General features: G+C 44.4%; 6 protein-coding genes across 8 annotated transcripts; 3 read left to right on the forward strand and 3 right to left on the reverse strand.

Moving 5' to 3' along the window:
- Positions 1–170: 170 nt before the first annotated feature.
- Positions 171–2,023, reverse strand: Bcrna1. Its single transcript, XM_001547595.2, has 2 exons — positions 1,693–2,023; positions 171–1,588 (listed from the first exon to the last, which is right to left on the reverse strand). The coding sequence occupies exons 1-2, from the start codon at positions 1,885–1,887 to the stop codon at positions 524–526; spliced, it is 1,260 nt and encodes a 419-aa protein (XP_001547645.1). The 5' UTR covers positions 1,888–2,023; the 3' UTR covers positions 171–523.
- A 150-nt stretch (positions 2,024–2,173) lies between these two features.
- Bccox17 lies at positions 2,174–2,795 on the forward strand. Of its 2 annotated transcripts, XM_001547594.2 has the most exons (3): positions 2,174–2,344; positions 2,416–2,486; positions 2,552–2,795. In XM_001547594.2, the coding sequence occupies exons 1-3, from the start codon at positions 2,272–2,274 to the stop codon at positions 2,693–2,695; spliced, it is 288 nt and encodes a 95-aa protein (XP_001547644.1). In that variant the 5' UTR covers positions 2,174–2,271; the 3' UTR covers positions 2,696–2,795. The 2 variants fall into 2 exon arrangements, with proteins under 2 accessions (XP_001547644.1, XP_024547014.1); XM_024691244.1 differs by having other exon boundaries at positions 2,174–2,486.
- Positions 2,796–2,849: 54 nt separating this feature from the next.
- Positions 2,850–5,716, reverse strand: Bcsec10. The gene is made up of 2 exons (XM_024691245.1): positions 5,453–5,716; positions 2,850–5,396 (listed from the first exon to the last, which is right to left on the reverse strand). The coding sequence occupies exons 1-2, from the start codon at positions 5,649–5,651 to the stop codon at positions 3,037–3,039; spliced, it is 2,559 nt and encodes an 852-aa protein (XP_024547015.1). The 5' UTR covers positions 5,652–5,716; the 3' UTR covers positions 2,850–3,036.
- Positions 5,717–5,820: 104 nt separating this feature from the next.
- Positions 5,821–7,301, forward strand: Bcnus1. Its single transcript, XM_024691246.1, has 4 exons — positions 5,821–5,996; positions 6,086–6,530; positions 6,592–7,129; positions 7,242–7,301. Exons 1-3 carry the CDS (start codon positions 5,901–5,903, stop codon positions 7,086–7,088), a joined length of 1,038 nt encoding a protein of 345 aa, XP_024547016.1. The 5' UTR covers positions 5,821–5,900; the 3' UTR covers positions 7,089–7,129; positions 7,242–7,301.
- Positions 7,106–8,522, reverse strand: BCIN_02g03380 (hypothetical protein; the record flags this gene model as incomplete). Of its 2 annotated transcripts, XM_024691248.1 has the most annotated exons (5): positions 7,106–7,541; positions 7,614–7,658; positions 7,721–7,957; positions 8,007–8,272; positions 8,323–8,433. In XM_024691248.1, the coding sequence occupies 5 exons, from the start codon at positions 8,431–8,433 to the stop codon at positions 7,160–7,162; spliced, it is 1,041 nt and encodes a 346-aa protein (XP_024547017.1). In that variant the 3' UTR covers positions 7,106–7,159. The 2 variants fall into 2 exon arrangements, with proteins under 2 accessions (XP_024547017.1, XP_024547018.1); XM_024691247.1 differs by lacking the exon at positions 7,614–7,658 and having other exon boundaries at positions 8,323–8,522.
- A 6-nt stretch (positions 8,523–8,528) lies between these two features.
- On the forward strand, positions 8,529–10,758 carry Bctrm5. The gene is made up of 6 exons (XM_024691249.1): positions 8,529–8,665; positions 8,715–8,997; positions 9,056–9,157; positions 9,209–9,286; positions 9,333–9,751; positions 9,942–10,758. Exons 1-6 carry the CDS (start codon positions 8,600–8,602, stop codon positions 10,467–10,469), a joined length of 1,476 nt encoding a protein of 491 aa, XP_024547019.1. The 5' UTR covers positions 8,529–8,599; the 3' UTR covers positions 10,470–10,758.
- Positions 10,759–18,245: the final 7,487 nt, after the last annotated feature.

The following is an 18,245-nucleotide window of genomic DNA, read 5'->3' on the forward strand; positions in this document are numbered from 1 at the left end:
AATTAGATGTATTCAATTTGATTGGTTACCGAGTTCGGAATTCGATAGCAGACATGACATACATGCCTACATACGGGCGAATTGAAGATGATGTGAAAAAGCCTCGATGATCTTTGAGGTATTGAAGGCTTATCGAGATATGAGCTTCTTGTAACACTACAATACCCGGATGACAAGACAATTGAATTAACAACGAAAGATATTTATTTGGATGGCAAAGAAATGTTCAATTCTTTACCTGTCTAAAAGTATCTATCTACGGGAATGCTTGCAACGCCAACTTTCATCAAGAAAGAAGCAATTATACCATGCTATGCATATGTGCATGAAACAGAAAACCGAAGGTTCTACTTCAGTAACATGAGTGGGGGTATGCACAAAGAGCTCCGCCAGAATTCTCCCCTTCCTTTGCCTCAACGTGTTCTACCCATCTAACCAAACCATTTCTTGGCCACACCAACCCTGAATATCTATTTCTGCCAAAATCGTCCAAAATCCATGATTCATAATCGTAATACCAGTTTCAGACTTGGAGGTTTTTGCCAAGAACCTTTGCGAGGTCATCGACATCCTTGTCCTCTCTTTGTGCAACAGGTTCTCCTTCTTGAGCTTCCTCTGCATCGTGGATTAATTGTTCTCTTTGCTCCTCTTGTTCTTCCTCTTCTTCATCCTCATCACTCTCTTCATCACTCTCTCCTTCCAAATCCTCCAAATCGTCAAGACCCCAATCATCCTCAATGATTATCTCACCCGCCAACTTCTCCTTTCTTTCCTCTAATAACTCCTTCAATTCCACAATGCAGTCATGATCCTCGTCGAATTTGTTCCCATTCAACTCAATCTTCTTCAATTTTGGTAGAGCCTCCTTCGCAGCGGCGGTGAAGACTGTTAGACCCTTTACTCCGATATCGTTGAACTGTAACCTCAAAATCTCCAACTTGGTGTTTCTGCCCTTCTTCAAAGCCTCTGCAAAAATGACACTTCCCTTTCCACCCAACAAGGAATCTCCAACACCCAACTCCTGGATATTGGCCCATCCTCCTACGACCCTAGCCAAAGCCTTTGAGCCCGTAATTGTAAAAGTGTTGTCTTGTAGGTCGAGAATCTCAATGCCCTTCGCATATCTCAAACCTTCACTCAACAAGTGACTAATTCCCTCTTGTCGAATGCCATTCTGTACCATCTTGACTTCCTTTACACCGGTATGCAAGCTATATGCTTTTGCCCAAGCAGTCATACTTCCATTCTCCAATCTGTTGCGTCCGCAAATGACAGTTTCCAAATCTGGAACTTGTTTTCCTGCCGCACGTGCCTCGACTTTCTTTGCGTGTAATGCGCTAAGTGCATCTGCAATCAAAACACCGGCATGAGGTCCCAGTCCATTATTATTGAGGATGAGATGTTGAAGTGGAGTGTGCGAAGAAAGGAATGCGACGAGTGGAGCTTGAGTATTGAGTCCAAAGGCATTGTCATTCAAATTGACCGTATGCAAATTTGGGAGCTTGAGCAGGGCAGTAAGGAGAGATGAAAGAGCTTGTGGAATTTCGTTAAGCAATCGTCCAGTAAATATATCCGCCAGGTTTGCAATCTTGATATAGAGGTCAGCAACTATATTTGTCCACTCGTTCTAGGCATCTAAACTGCCGCTTTGGGGGATTAAGACGGAAATTGATGATGGAAGACCCGACGTACCTTCAGATTTGTCTTCTCTCCCAAAACCTCTCCGATCACCCTACAAGCCTCAACGCCCAAGGTGTTTCCCAAAAATCTCACTTCCTCCACATCTTTCATCTCCCTCAGTGTCTTAATATGCGGCTCGACATCGGCGGCGGAATCCAATTTCAATCCCTTTCCTTCCAGCGAGAAGATTTTTGTTGCGGTAGTCATCTTGAGTCTTAACGCTGCACAGGTATAACAAGTTTCGAAAGAGATAGGAAAAAAACAAAAATTTGCAAGTAAGAGATCTAGTTGCAGATTGTTGAAATTGATGGATGCGGCAATGTTTTTAGGTGGTGGGGGTTGCAGCTGCAGGCCTTCAAATGCTCAGGGTTAAGAAAGGCTAATCTCGATTTGGTCGATTCACGGATCGGTTAGACTTTTCACCGACATATCGGCCGCAGACGGCCGCTCGACCCGGGATAATGTCGTGATGTGATGTGAGAGATGGAATTTTGGAGCTTTCTTACAAATACAAATCCAAATATATAAATCCATATACAAACGCTCCACGAACCACAACAAATTGAGAGGCAAAATTACAACCAAGTGTACATGTACTATTTACAAAGCCTTCTAAAAGACGATATTCGACATATGAACATGTCAGCATCTGCAATCAACATGCGTATGTCTCTTTCTCTACTTCAAAGTTCCTTGCCCCATTTGGAGTGAGCAAGTCATTGATCTTGAAACTAGCTACATCGGCCACCAGCGCAAACATGGGCGTAGATCTTAAACCGACTGGCGAAGTTTCTGCAAAGCCCAAGGTACGGACCCATTTTCTTTCCATGATTGACAATTTGGAACATTAGCTAAGTAGTTTCTGGAAAAGCCATGCTGTGTATGTAAAGATGAGAAAGCTGCTCGAGACGAATGTATGCTATTCAGCACGGCCAAGGATCCGCAAGTAGCTTGCGCAAGTATGGTGGAAAAATACAAGAGTTGTATGGCTGGCTTTGGGTTCAATTTGCCATGAGTCAATGGCGAAGACCGCCTGTACGATATTAAAGGATTACAATGGAGTTTGGGCATTGCAACGGCGTTATATGGCGGGATTTGATAAATGTAATGGGCCAAGAAAGGTCACGTAGAAGGATCCTTTTACGGATCTCGTATGATCACGAAGAACCTCTCAACTCTATATTTGAGCAAATCACGTACGGCAAACATATTTATCTTGTAATATTGTACAACTTTATAGATAATGGTGAACGGCGAAGAAGGTCCTCTCATATAAGATGACTCTTGTTCATCCATATTTTCCCGATTACACCCGAACGCCTACTTTTCCAATTGACATCCGTTTCGAGTTTGGTATCATAATCCTGCAAGCACACTTTGAACTCCTACGCTTCCCGAATCGTCTCTCTTCAATACAAAAGCTTTGAAGTCTGCTTTCTGCAACTTCTTGCTGGCCCCACTTGCAAGCACGGCTCTCGATTTTTCTTTAAGAGCTTCTGCTCCAACGATGAACAAGTTGCCAATGTCACCAAGGATTTCCACTTCGCTCGTGATATCCTTTGTTAATGGCCAGTCTTTCAGCGCGGATACATAACTTGACATATCTTTCGTAACCATCAAACCACCAGTAGCATTCACTTGGAACTTTTTAAAGTGTTCAAACAGCATGTCTCGAATGCTGATCGCGAGCTCACAGCTAAACACCTCGAGATTCTGCCCATCAACAGCTTGTGCGGCATTCTTAGCCACACGCTGGAGAAAGTTACAGATAGCAAGACAGGTCGCAGTTTGTAAGGTCTCAATTGAACCGAGATCGCTATCCTTCGGTCGAAAGTCCGTTTTTTTCTGGCCTGCCAACAGCCTTGTAATCCAGTTCAGTACCACAGTAATGGTACTGCGCATGATGTCGTTAGCCTTCTTTTCGATTCTCTCCACACTTGCTTTGGTCTGTGATTCCATTCCACGTCGAACAGTGGTGTTTGTTTCTGCAAGGCGTATGAGTACCGTATTAATGAACCGCGACATCACATTTGTAATTATGACTGCTGGTCGCACTGAGGGAAGATACGCCAAATCAGGCTCAGTTTTGATGTTCTCTTGAGCGGCAGCTTGATCGGCAGCAGCCTCAAGTGCTGTCTCGATATACACCTCACCCATGCTGCTAAGTAGGAGGTTTAGAAGAGCCGAGACATCTTTAGGTGTGTCGCTTCCACTTCCCATCTCCAACGCTCGTCGCACACCTTCCGCAAGCCATTTGAGCATACGTTTGGCATTCGCGACACTTATCACACCATCTTCATCTGTGACTTCAATCTCATTCTTATTGTTATCAAGGTCTCGAAGGCCAGCAACACGTAACATCATAGCCTTTTGAGTGGGGGTGAGTTCAGACGAGTCGAGACGATCGATGTATGCATCCTTTGCCGAGGATAACAGCTGACTTCCCTGCTGGGCTAAAGAAGCCATGAAACCTGTTGGAACCTTCTTTCGCCGCGAATGGTAGATAGTAAACTTAAAGAGCAATGAAGAGAAGAGCTCCTCTAGACTCTTCCTCTCTCGATCAATATATGAATTGCCAACCAGATATGGAACGAATAGTTCGTCTAATTGCTGATCTAGACTTTGTGCAGTTTGAGCTGTGCAAGGTTCGGGGTGCTCTGTAAGACCATGTGCTTTAAGGTCTTCGATTAAGCTATTGATATAAGTTCTTGAGGCATGCAACGACCTAAGGAAGGCTAAAGAAGAAATAGTGTCGGCCTTTTCAAGCACCATCTCTAGACGCTGCTGTATAGATTGCTGGAAAATGCGCTGAATAAATTTGATGAGAACAACTTCATAGAATGGAAATGCTCGCTTGATAATGAAAGATTCCTCTTGCATGACAGCTCTGATCTCATCAATGAGAGATTGCAAGCTAGGTTCAACTCCTGGGGGCTCAGAGTCGGGATCGGCCAACATTTCCCACGTTTCATTGTCGGTTGTGACTTCCTCTGCAATAAGTTGACTTCGGTCGATGAAGAATTGATGCTGATTGACAAATGTACCAATAACACTAGATCCACCGTTGAAATCGTGCAAGACCTTTGCGCACTCGAGCATATCATCAAAGTTCTGGCGCCGATAACTGTTGTCAAACTGTTTCAAAAGATCCTTTTCTAAAGTTTCCGAGAATTTCTCTATAATTTCCCTAGTATTATGGCCTTTGTATCCGACAATGCCGTTTGTAATTCCATTGGCTTTTTTCGAGCCATTAGCCCAAGATGCCGGATCTAATCTCTGGCTCATGCGCATTAGCTGCCTGGCGATAACAGCAGATCTGACTTTGTTTTCCCCTCCACCTTGCCGTCTAATCATATCCTCCAAAGATATGAGTGACCCATTCTCGCTGACTTCTATCCAGCATTGTATTAAGAAGTTGGCATCCATCGCACGCCGTCTCTGCTTGTCTAAGTCCTCGAGTCTTTCTCCGATTTGGACCGCAATATTTCCCCCTGCCTCCGGTCGCCCATATCGATCTGTAGTTGCGCCATTCGTGCCATTAGGGTTATTTAGTGTTATATCGAGCGATTCAAAGGAATCAATTGACTCATCCAGCTTGCGCCCTAAAGTGTCTAATGTTTGATCATGCTGTATCTCGGCCCGCCGAACAGATGTCAGGAGGTCAGTTTCCTTCTCCTCTAGCTCATCTGAAAGTGTCGCAAGCTGTTGCAGGGCACCTGGATTCTCATCAGCATTCGGGAGTATTGATCATTGAGAAAGTGAGCATAAATACTTTCAAATGTCCTTATGAATGGTTTGGCATCAAATGCAGGTTGAGCTGGACCAGAGCGCCTGTTTATCGGAATCGCACTTTCGGACAGTTCTTCCACAAAATCTCTCACTATGAAGTCTTTACTTGAGAAGTTTTCCAAAGTGAAGCTTGGCCCTTTTGGATATAGTGATCTCACTGAGCCACTATTAAGAGATGCCATACTTGAATTTCATGAAGCTTGTATGTGAAGTGTGTTTAGACTTATGGGAACAATGTATCAGCAACATGGGTCGGAGGCGCGGAAAGGTCAGCCTCGCTTGAACCTTGAAGATCTGTGGACCATCAAAAATCGTGGCCTCGTAATGAATTCCAGCCTTTCAAATGTTCTAGAGATATTTTAGGACACTTCGCTCCCCAATTTTCTATCCATTAACTTGGGATTCTTTACACTTCTTGTGTCACTATCAACATGACTAGTAAATCTAAAGCAATTGAGGCGTACCGCGAAGATGCAAAAGGTGGTCACACCTTATTGACGGCAGAAGAACGAAGAAAGCTTATCGAGGTAAGTTTTGATTTCGCCCTGTCGTTGTGTACCTGCAGGTACCCATTCAATTCACTCGTCCACACATTGACGCTATAATTATATTTTAGCCATTGCTCCCTTCCGATCTACCCTCGCGAACTTCATCAATCAAAAGCCAAAGTAGATCTAAATCGAAGTCCAAGTCCAAGTCGTCATCTCCCAAATCCCGCTCTCATCTTGGCATTCGCAATTTCTTTCGTTTCCAATTGCACGGATTAGTATACGCTGTTGTGCATGCAGTATTCTCGTTATATGTTAGATTGAGGCAAGCATATCATGCGGTTAAGGATCGCATATTTGCGATCTTATTTTACCATCATCGGACGCCAGGATTGATACAGAAGGATGTAAAGGGGCTAGAGAGATTACCCGAGCATGTCAGTGTCATATTGAATCTGGAAGACGGTGCAAGAGGAGGGGCGGGGTTAGAGGCTCTAGTCGATGAGGTAGCAGAGATCACAGCATGGTGTGCATGCGTAGGAATTCCAATGTTGTCGGTGTATGAAAAGACTGGTATGTGATTGTATTATGGAAAGAAGGATATGATTGGAGGCGTGCTAATGATGGAGTGCAGGAATCCTTAAAGGTTATATACCAGCAACGCATCGAGCAGTAGTGAGAAAATTGGCCTCATATTTTGGACCAGATCATCCAGCGTTGTCTATGAGAGCTCCCCATGTACCATCCATGGAATCCTCATCAGCTACGTCGACGTCTGATACACTTCCTGGCTCTTTACAGCATATTTCGGTGTTACTTCTTTCGAATGAAGATGGCCGGGATTCATTGGTTGACTTGACCAAAACGCTAACAGAGATGTCTCAACGAGGCAAAATTGAGTCAAATGATATTAGCCAAGAGCTCATTGATGCCGAAATTACGGAAAGCATCATGGGAGAGCCAAATCTCTTAATATTGTTTGGACCAACGATCGAACTATCCGGATATCCACCATGGCAATTGCGACTCACAGAAATCTTCCACGTGCAAGATAATCACGGAGTTGGATATCAAGTTTTCTTGCAAGCGTTATATAATTATGGTAACGCACAGATGAGGTTCGGAAGATAGATTAGATTCCATTACAATGAGAGAGTATATAAATTCGGATGGTGGGTGAAGTTTACTTCTAATAAATCCAATCATAGTTCTTTCCATATTCTCATTTCCTTTAGGATGTCATCCCATTTATACACAGGTCCAGTGCCAACATTATAATTATAGTAGTTCTCTGTCCCACCCTTTATCATAGCACGTCTAAAGGTAATATTGATTCTCCCCCCATCATCAGCATTCTTCCCTGTACGCTTGGGGATAGAATGAAGCCAATTTGCCTGCGTCCTACCTCGCATCAATATCATATCCCCGCTTGCAAGTGGCAGCTTGATAGGTTTTGTTTCCGGCGGAAGCGGGGCGTTATCATTTGGCGGGATAGGTTTATGTTTCATGAGGAAATCTCTCCTGGCTCCAAGCGAGTAACTTGCAATAGCCGGCAATGGGCCCAAGAACCTTTCATCGTCACTACTGTTGAAAGTCGGAGAGTCAGTATGTCCTAACAAAGAAGCGTTTTGAAGGAAAATGAGGAGCAGAAGTTACATTAGGAAATGAAAACGGTATATCTGGTGAAGAGGAAAAGTGGGCCTTGAGATCAGAGCATAGAATTAGATGTGGACGACAGCAAAACCTGTGTACTGTTGACGTACTGATATGAGATCGAATCCGATCCAGATGCATAATAGTTGACAAGACAGAAATTGAACTTGCAGCCCGTCGCCATTTCAGTGGAAAGTCGTAAATCATCTAAACATTTAGGGATTGGGCGAGGTGGATATTTGGTGTAACATCGCTCTTTCTCGATTTTCTTGCCGCTGTTAGCATCAATAAGTTCCCCATTGTCATTGAACTTAGATGTTTCATCGAGACCGAATACCGTGGTCCACCTTCTCGAGTCTTAGTGATTGACTTGCATTCAGAAAATGGAAGGTCTACCTTGGAGTTTTGATATGTGTCGATATACCTCCTCGCTTGATATCATACTCTACACGGTAAAAGGGCAATTCTGAACGAAGAAATTGGAACACCTGACGTTCAAGATATTTGGGAATATAAGGCTCGAAGTAAAGAAGATCGAGATCAGCTTGATCGTTTATCTCTTTGCCAATCGTAGATGGAAACGAAGACAGCTCCGAAGATATGGATGAAGGAAGACATGGTATTGGAAATGGATACGTTGAGTGACGCGTGAATTCGCGTTCCTTCGACGATTAGTGGCAAAAATGGAGCTGTTTTGTTGTATGATACTTACCAAAAGTTCTCTTGTTGATTTCGTTTCTTCTGTTGTTGTCAATTCTGATACTCGTGGTTTCTTTGCCGGCGGTTTGAAGAAGGAATCTATCGTTCTTTTCGCTGTCGACATTTTGAGATACAATTCTTTATAGAGCTACACAACAGCACTCAACGCGTCGGGAAATCTCAATGAATATAGCCTTTCATGACATCACCACCTGATTCGATCATAGCCTCGCGCAGCCTGATCACTAGCTTATGATCTAAAATATCTCGCTTCAGCCTTGTGCGAAATTATGAATCGCCTACACACAAAATCAAAACCTTCACAAGAAATGACAAAACGATATGAAATTATGGAGGTTTGTATGCATTCCTTTTGAAAAATGGCTTTACTGATATTTTATATAGAAATCTACAATAACATCTAACGACCAAATGTCATTGTTTCGCCCACCCGTTGTGCGCTCCGCAGCGGGAGTACTCGATCGTGCTCTTTTTTCCAAAACAATATCAATTTCTGCAGCGAGACTTATGAATAATAAAATTATATCGAAATGCCGATCGCAATTGACGAAAAGCAAAGAAATGTTGCTGGAAGATAGAGTCGCGCCTATACGATCGGATCCAGATCCAGACTTTGCGGCGAAAGGTGGAAAGTGTTTGCTTCTGAATCCTAAAGTAAAACATGATGGTATAGTACCTCAGATTTCTCAAAGAGTGCAGAACGGGATTCTGATTTTATTTGGCAGATCCTACCACTTGGAGTCCAATTTTACACGAAGCTGTAAAGGCACAGGAGTTGGGAGTCATCCCATTTGATTTGACTTTGGGTTACGATCATTGGAATTATAGTATGCCATTTTCTAGTCTCCGATTGCAGTTATAGGAATTAATCTTTACAGTCGATATCATGAAATCTATTCTTCCTGAAGACGCCCAAGGAGAAATTCCAGTCGGCTTCGCCATCGTCGGGCATGTTGGTAATACTCCTCTTTCCAATCTTCTGAACTTCTCTAACAGTATCAGCCCATCTCAACCTACACGATGAATATCTTCCATATAAATCTCTCGTTGCGGCAGTTCTTATGGACAAAAATCCCACCATTCGTACGGTCATCAACAAAATTGATGACGTGGGCACCGTGTCTGAATATCGGACTTTCTCGTACGAAGTGCTCGCTGGTGAAGACAACATGAATGTTGAAATCCGCGAAGGGGATTGCACGTTCCGATTCGATTACTCGAAAGTTTATTGGAATAGTAGATTGCAAACGGAACATAAGCGACTGGTGGATCTTTTTGAACCTGGGGATGTCGTTTGTGACGTTATGGCGGGGGTGGGTCCATTCGCCTTGCCAGCGGGAAAGAAAGGGGTTTTTGTGTGGGCAAACGATCTGAATCCGGATAGTTATAAGGCTATGAAAGATGCGGTCATTAGGAATAAGGTATGTCTCCCTTTTGCTGAAGATCTTGCCTCATTTTTTCATGATGATTCAATATCACGACGGTCAACATAAACCACAAGTTGGACTAATTTGATGAGAATGCCTTTGACAAGGCGCTATAATCTGATCAAAACACCATTCTTCAATCTCACTGAAAATCACAAAAGCTCATGTAACTAACGATTCTCAGGTCGAAAATTTCGTTCATCCCTTTAACGAAGACGGCCACAAATTCATCCACCAAGCCGCCGACGAAATCCTCCAACTCACCGCCACAAACCAAAACACCATTACTATCGCTCCAAAACGTCCCTCGCGTAGTGCTCCTCCGTCAAGTCAACCACCTCCACCTCCCAAAATCCTCACTATTCCCAACACCATCTCCCATTTCGTAATGAACCTCCCTGCCACCGCCATAGATTTCCTTCCCTCTTTCCATGGCGTCTATCATAAATCTCAACACCTGTTTGCTCCACACACCGAAACAAAATTACCAATGGTGCATGTCCATTGTTTTGCGGCCAAGAACGAAGATAACGAGGCGGCTAATATAGAAATTTGTGAAAGGGTGAGCGAGAAATTGGGTATGAAGATTGAGCAGGGCGATAAGTATGAGACCAAGGTTTGGGATGTGAGAGATGTGGCACCGAAGAAGAGAATGTTCTGTGTTAGCTTCAGAATTCCAGAAGAGGTAGCCTTTGGAGAGAGGAGGGGGTAGACGGTAGTTGAATATAGCGAACTAGCTGTGCGAGTTAGATTTTTAGGAAATGGGTCATCGACCTACCTATCGAGACTCTACATATCTGGGTCTAGCATGAGAATCGAACGAGAGAAAGAGAGAAAAACTATTACAGACTCGTAGAGGCTACATCTCTTGAATACAATGGAATGGGCACTGCTCACCTACCTACAATAACAATAACAATATCCCGCTTTCTCGGTTAAAAATATACATATACAATGGGCACTGCTCACCTACCTATAATAACAATAACACTATTAGACCACGCCTTCTCGGTTAAAAACATACACATATGTACATATGCAACAGAAGACATGCAGTGTACATTTTAAGATTTTTTAATGTCCGAAACCAAGTCTATGTACCTACTTCGCGTGTCACATCGCACTGCATGATTTCCTCCCTGCACTCACCAACCGGAATCTACAGATCAAACGCGAGGGAATGGCCAGACCACTATTTCTGCGTAGACGCTTGGTGTAACGGTGTGGGTGTTCGGCAGCGTGGGATGGATGGATGGATGGGGTGTTAGTCATTTGTTATGGCTCGGGTGGGTGTGTAGATGGGGAATATTGTTTGTGTGTTTTTATGTGTGTGTGTGTGTGCATGGTGGTATTGTATGTATAGATGTATGTATGTATGTATGTAGGTATATTAGCATGTAGGTATGTAAGCATGGATCGGTATGTATTTTAGGTATGCATGTGCGGAATAGCATGTAGTGGAGGTGAAATAGCTATGGAGTGTGGAGGGAGCACGACATGGAGATACAGTGTGTGTGGCTTTGCTGTTCGTATTCTTTGAGGGTTTGGCTTGATTTGTTGCCTTCTTTCTTTTGTCGGTTTTGATCTTCTGTGTGATCTTTCTTGGGTGGATGTGGGATTGTGGATGTGGGATGATTTGGTATGGTATGGTGAGGTATGGTATGGTATGATGTATTGTGTTGTGGTGTGTTGTGTTTCACGTGTATTTGCAATTTATCTCGACATCTATTGCTCTATTGGAGAACGTGTCTTATGGCTTCGATATTTCCTGGACCCAAAGCCTTTCACGGGTCGATTACGGAATCGTATACAGGGATAGGGATGAGTAGACGGACCAATATTGAATATGTAACTCCATCCAGAGCAAAAGAGATTGCGATATGCCTCCCACGACCGCAAAATATCAATGGATTTTCCAAATCCGATTCTTCGGCATCCCGGTCCTGCATCTGCACTGTCCGCAATCTCATTTGGGACCCGGGGAAACAGGTACCTGTATATCCGTATGTTGTGACATTCAAGGTACCTGGCTCGTCTATTCGGTACATGTTCGACTGCTGTTTTTGCCCGATGCAAGATATGGTATCATGAACCATGTATGATGTATCATGTACATCATTGTACATAGACGAGGAGAAGACGATGTATTGAGATAAGGACCCTTGGAGAAAAGCCCCTGAAGAAAAGCCCTTGAAGCAGGTAGGGTTGGGATACCACACCGTGATAGATGAGATGTATTTGATACTTCACTGAGATGCTTGATAGAGTCCCATTGACTTCTCAGAAGATGATCAAATAAGTGGTGCGGTCACATACAGAAAGAGAAACTTGGTTATTGGAACCTACCTACTCAATCTTGATGGGAATTGGCAAGTTAAACGTTGCTTTCCTAATCGATGGAACATTGATATGCATATACCCAGATCTTTTTTTGATAATCCATGCAGATGACAATTGAATCTGAGCAAGATGAACCAACTTATATCCCGAAGATCCGTGTCCGGTTCTGAAAGAGGACGATGGTCCCAGAAACGACGTTCATCGTCTCCAGAGCCCGTATCATGTGAAAGTGGCTGCAGCGATACTTCGCGGCTTGCATCAGACAGAGAGGGCTTGCATAAGCTTCGCGCCATTACTACGCCGTCATTAATTTATGCATGTACTATAACGTGTCATTCCGAGTGTTCCCGATGCGACGATGGACGATTGGGGAATGATGTGAGGAGAAGTTAAGATACGAGGGGGGTGGGATACGACTGTGGATGGATGAAGGTGGTATATTGATGTGAGGAGATTAGAGATAAGATTTGAGGGGGTGAGGGGGAGGGGGCTGGAACCTTCCATTTCATGTATAGATATTTGAGGACTGTGTTTGTGTATGAATACTTGGTGTTGAGTTTGTGGTTTCGAGATCGTTTGGTGGTATTGTGCTGCTTGATTTTGATTGCGAGGGTGACTACTTCCAGACAGTGGGGTAAAAGGGACAAACCCGAAGGAACTGCCTTTTAAACTGACATCTATCAAGCCATCAAAGCAAAATGTGATAGGCAAGCCACTTGCATTCCAAGAAACCTCTCTCACATGGTAGGGGACTGATTGCCGAAAGCGTCGTCGGTTGCTTAAAACCACATGCGGTGTGTAAATGAGTTCCTCTCTACAAACATACGAAATCCAGGAGAGACTCTTTCCAGTACTGTATATGTCAAATGAGTGAACGTGCATGCAAGACATTTGGCGTGCAACGTCTTTGCAAATCACGACCATGGTGAGTTCCAGGGGATTTATATTGATTGTGTCGTTGCCAGGAGTTCGTAGCACGGCGCAGAGAGCGAACCCGTTATCATATGATGGATGTGTGACGGGTAAGGGCAGATCAGCGCGGGCTTGATATGCCTACTGGGGGTATGAGGACACCCAGATTGATATGCTGGGGTTGCGAGGCCATCTAGATTAATTCTCTCAGAATATATCCGCGGTGTGGGCGAGGGGTCGCAATGGGCAGGTGTCTGCGATTGTAAACAAGAGCACAAGAGCACAAAAGCACATGAATCATGAATGGCAACTACCTCGCTGTAGTGTGGAAGCTGCATGGAAAAGGCTGGCTACTACTGCAGCAATTGAGATAGTCGAGAGCTCGAGTGTAAGCTATGCTATGAACGGCATTACTGCTTGTTGGGGAGATCACCAGGAATGATTAATCCACACAATTGTCATGTTTGATGACACCATAACAGCCATTTTACTCTTATCACGCGAGAGGAGAGGAGGAAGATAAGGCGTACATGCTGGTGTGTATACGTGTGAGTGCAGTTACTTCATGTGCCTTGTCTCCCGACTACGTACAATGTACACACTACCGGCGCAGTTCACACAGTCTCCGAGGACCCAAGGTATCAAGGTATCAAGGTGGTATTGATTGAATTGTGGAAAAACAGTACCTAGATAGGTGAATCCGAAACCTTGCTCTTGCATTTGGTGTGGATGGCTTCTGCGCTTCTGAGCTTCTGAGCGACTTATCGATTGGCCAATGGTTCACTGGCTCACTGGCTCACTGGTTCACTGGTTCAATTGCTCAAACCCCCCAAACCGAACCCCCCACTTGACCGTGGACTCGTCGAGGCCCTCTGAACCCTTGATAGTCTGTTCATGCAACCATTGAATGCCCTGCTTCAGCCCTCAATCCTCAATCCTCAATCCTCAATCCTCGACCCTCGACTCTGTCGCGCTGTATATAGAAATGAGACGGAAAACACTTGCGCCATGTCGCCCATGTCCTCCGTACTACACTACTGTATGAGATTTTGGCCCAAGACTCCACAATTCGGCCGGATAAATTCTTCTTAACTCTTTCCTCACTGTGCTGTGCGTGCGGGATACCACTTTGAGATTATCATCGGGCGGATGTAACTGCAATTCTTCTATTTTAAAAATAAGTTTTCAAATCTACCGGGCTCCCGACATCTTGCAGCACAACCGTTGAAATTTTCATTCACAACTATGGACTTGCTAGGGACTCCTGTTCAGATCCAGTCTTTCTTGAAAAGTCGTCCAGGTCAGCTGTTCTGTTGATTGTTCGCCCCTCCCCAAACATAACCACAACTTCTGATTGCTGGCTATGTGCTGCACCGACGGACTGATGGCGAAAGATGTTCGGGCATATGAGTCAGGTTGTGTCTGAACATGCATTGAAATGCCAATGGAAGAATATAGCTGCTTCTACGACGTTATAGTTTAGGTTTGGGCGCCTCTCCTTCTTCTCATTGGATATTGTCAGTTGCAGCTGTGTCGACGTCGTTAACGGACAGCCGATAAACTGATAAGCTGTATATCGTAGAACGTAATGAGAGAGAGACTTCTCGGCACGCGTAAAGTTGTGCTTTGTATAGAAATCACATCCAGAGAGTCCACGCGGTGGCTTGTACAAGCTGCCCATAGAGTAGCTGAGAACCAATTTTCAAGCTTTGTAGGGGACTTGTTAAATTTAGAACCACTTTTTTTCGAAATGCGGGATGTGCAATCATCAATGTGTGTATGTCACTACGAATACTCAAAAATACAACTCGCGTTTGACGACTTGTATGAAGCGATTATTAATATGACAAAGTGCCGCACGTTGTATACGCCCGTCCAATGTTCACTCCGTATTTCCATATCGAGCTCTCATCACCTTGAGCATTCAATACTTGCTGCAGGAAGTTTGATGCTTGTTCTTGACGTCCTGATCGGGATCCAGACGTTGATAATTCTAAACCCTTCACAGGTGTCCACATATCTATTAACTTTCTCTAGTGTTTAAGTCATGTGGAAAAGAACGATTGAAACCTGATTTTGCTTCACCATAGTTAGATGGATTGATGTCGAAGGGGCCGACAAAACATATGAGGGCGGTAGAAGCCCCGGGGGATCCTTCATAGATGTCAATGATCATGCAGATGCCATATTTGGGTAGGGCTGTGCAGAGATGACAGCGCAAGTTGGTCGACGGCACGGGTTGCACGTCCAGATCATCAGCAAAAAACAATGCGTACCGGCTCGGTATGGACATCGTTGACCTTCGTGTACAGCAATGCGGCAGTGAAACTACTACTATGTGATTGTTTTCGGACAACTACGATCTGAGAAATACTTCATCGGCCAAACCCGAGGTAAAATTGATGGCTCCTTGGTGATGCAGTTAACAGGCTGCATATTTCTTGGAAGTTGGAAATGGACGATCTCCCGTCGGGCTCGGTTTCCTATCAGTCAATTCTAGGCCCATATTTGTAGAAGAAGCGCCGAAAGGAACAATCTAAAATTATCAACTCTCAATGCCGACAATATACTTGCAGCGTGTGGTGGAGAGAAGCAGGAAAGAACGGTCTGAATCCAAGATTACAACACAGTCAACGAAGCAGAACTGTTTGAAACCACGTTGGCAATTTCTCCGGACCAACGAAGAATTATACTTTGCACTTTGATTCCTTAGCAATGGACCTAGGTATATACGTGTAGGCCAAGTTTGAAGATAGCCGACATTCTAACTTCTTACATGCTGCCACTCTAAAGCCATTGCATGTGGTTTCTGTCAAAGCGAGCGAATGAAGTATTCTGAGATAAGATTATTGCGTGACCAACTACTCCAGCTGCTCCAGCTACTCCGGCGAATATAATTAGTATGAGTGAATTCTGGGATAACCTACCGTATACACTTAACTACTCCAAAACATACTTTTCCCATCATGGAACAAGCTTTGACTAGAATGCTGGACATTTCTGTACATTCTTCAAGTTGGAAATAGGAAATAAGGGGTAACCTTGATTCTAACAGGTCTGATATATTTTGGAGCAATCGAGGCCAAACAGCATTGTCTTGATATTTGCTGTGCTGCTCGAAGAGACAGTTGAAGCATGGTTGGTAGCTATAGACAGCAGACCCCAAATAAGACTGAACTTCGGCAAAACACTCGCAATATCAGAGGTTTTAACATGGATTCTTTTTTGATATTCCCAGGGGAGATCTAGGAACTGGAAAACTAACCTGTCGTTCCGGGCTATCTTGAATCTGAGCCATCGCCTCATGGGGTAATTGGCATTTTTAGTGGCAATGGCAACGAGAATTTTCTCTCCGAGCCACCAGCCTACTGCTGCAGCCAGTGAGTCTTCGGCGTTGCTCGTCTCCAATGATCCCCACATTGTCCCGCAGAGTGATGAGCAACGAGATGTGATTGGCGGATGGGCACAACCACGGAGAATTCTAGGTTCGGGAAATCGGGTTCGTAAGTTGAAGTGTATGTTGTCTGTCGTTGTTCTCCTCATCTTGAGCGCCAGCCTAGTGAGATTAGTGAGCTTGGTATGTTGGGATGCAGGCAGGAGGTAGCGGCCGGATTCATTATCTTCTGGTATTGAGCTTCCATCATTGTAGCAACGGTTCGGCATTAAGCATTTGAGAGTGAGGTGATACCTCATCAACCTGGTAGCAAATGAACATGGAATCCTTGGTGGTTGATCGTGGATGAGCATGCGCTTCCACCATATCGGTCTGGAAGGATTGATCTGTCCGATTGATCTGTCCCCGTCTACAACGCTATAGGCGTTTTCTTACCTGTCAGATACCAGGATGCAAAATGTGAGAGGTCTCGAGGTGCGAGGAGTGTGAGTGGTTTGATGCGGTTATGCGGGCGATGCAAAAGCAGACGAGAGATATCAGCATGTAGTTCAATGTGCGTCCAAAGTATAGAATTTACTCAGCAAGACTCGTTGGGTAGAGTCGCTGCAGTGTAGCACAAGTACACGTAATCTACCGGAATTTGCCTGTGTCGCAGAAGGTAACAAAGCATCCCAAAACGTGTTCATTCCACACATTGATCGATGTATCAAAGAGCAGCTTTGCTAGCATCCCAATGGGTAGCTTAGCTATTATACGAGACTATCTAATAGATAAGCTACTACTGCGTAGAAACAATGGACAAGGCCGAGAGAATCAATTCGCTCACAACGCTCAGGCCTAGATAGCAATCGAGACAACCTCCCCCTCTCTCTAGACTGGATTCGTATCGAGGCGACTGTCTGTTGGCCCATCCTACCTATCAAGAAGCAACATCAAATGATAAATGTTTGAAAGTGTTTCGTTTCCCCAGTCCTCCAAGGTTCTTCTCCAGGAATCAAAAAGCTTATAGGATAGCCTCTGGCTAGAGTCCATACCTCCCGAGAGACAAAACGACGGAGAGAGTTGATGCTATTGGGGATTAGGTATGTGCCTAGGCCTATAGCCGACTGATGGCAAGGTTCTTGCGGAGGAATCAAAAGCTAAAAGTTCACGAGAAGAGAGATATCTGGGTATATCAGAGGGGAATGCTCTGACACAGCGGATTTCTTTGGGTTCTCTGTCTCAGATTCCACAAGATTAGGATAGGGAATGCGAATATTCATCATGGAATTGGTAATCTTAAATTAACATTCCTTTCTTTATAGATGCTTCCTCATTGGGCGGAATGAAAGTCAGGTGGTGAGAGAGAAGGAATTCTGGAACGTGTAGGTGCTAGGTGGGTGGGTAGGTCGTAGGTCGTAGGTCGTAGGTCGTAGTTACGTATGTAATTTTGCGTTGCTGTATCTTGGTGGTGCCGTATGTATCATCATGTACCTACCTAATCTTAAGTAATGAAATCAATTGGAGGCAGGTGAATGGGTGAATGGCGATGGTGATGATGCTGGTGATGATGATGATGATGCAGAGTGTATGCAATAGCTCTCACTACCCTACTATTGCTCGATGCTCTCTCTCAGTCCTGCTCATCCGTAGACAGTCGATGCGATACAGCCTCCCGACCTAGGCATATGATATATCAACGGCGTCCTCTCGTCCATGTAGCAGATCTAACCTTTCTTGGCACGAGACAGAGACCTAACGTCTTTCGTCATGTACACTGCACTGTACAGAAGGCTTGACTGGGTTCGTTAGTGCCTAATCGAACAGACAAACGCACAGCCAACCTTGGAAGCTGGCTGCCAC

The sequence above is a fragment of the Botrytis cinerea genome, chromosome 2 (assembly GCF_000143535.2).
Source record: "Botrytis cinerea B05.10 chromosome 2, complete sequence".
Lineage (NCBI taxonomy): Eukaryota > Fungi > Ascomycota > Leotiomycetes > Helotiales > Sclerotiniaceae > Botrytis > Botrytis cinerea.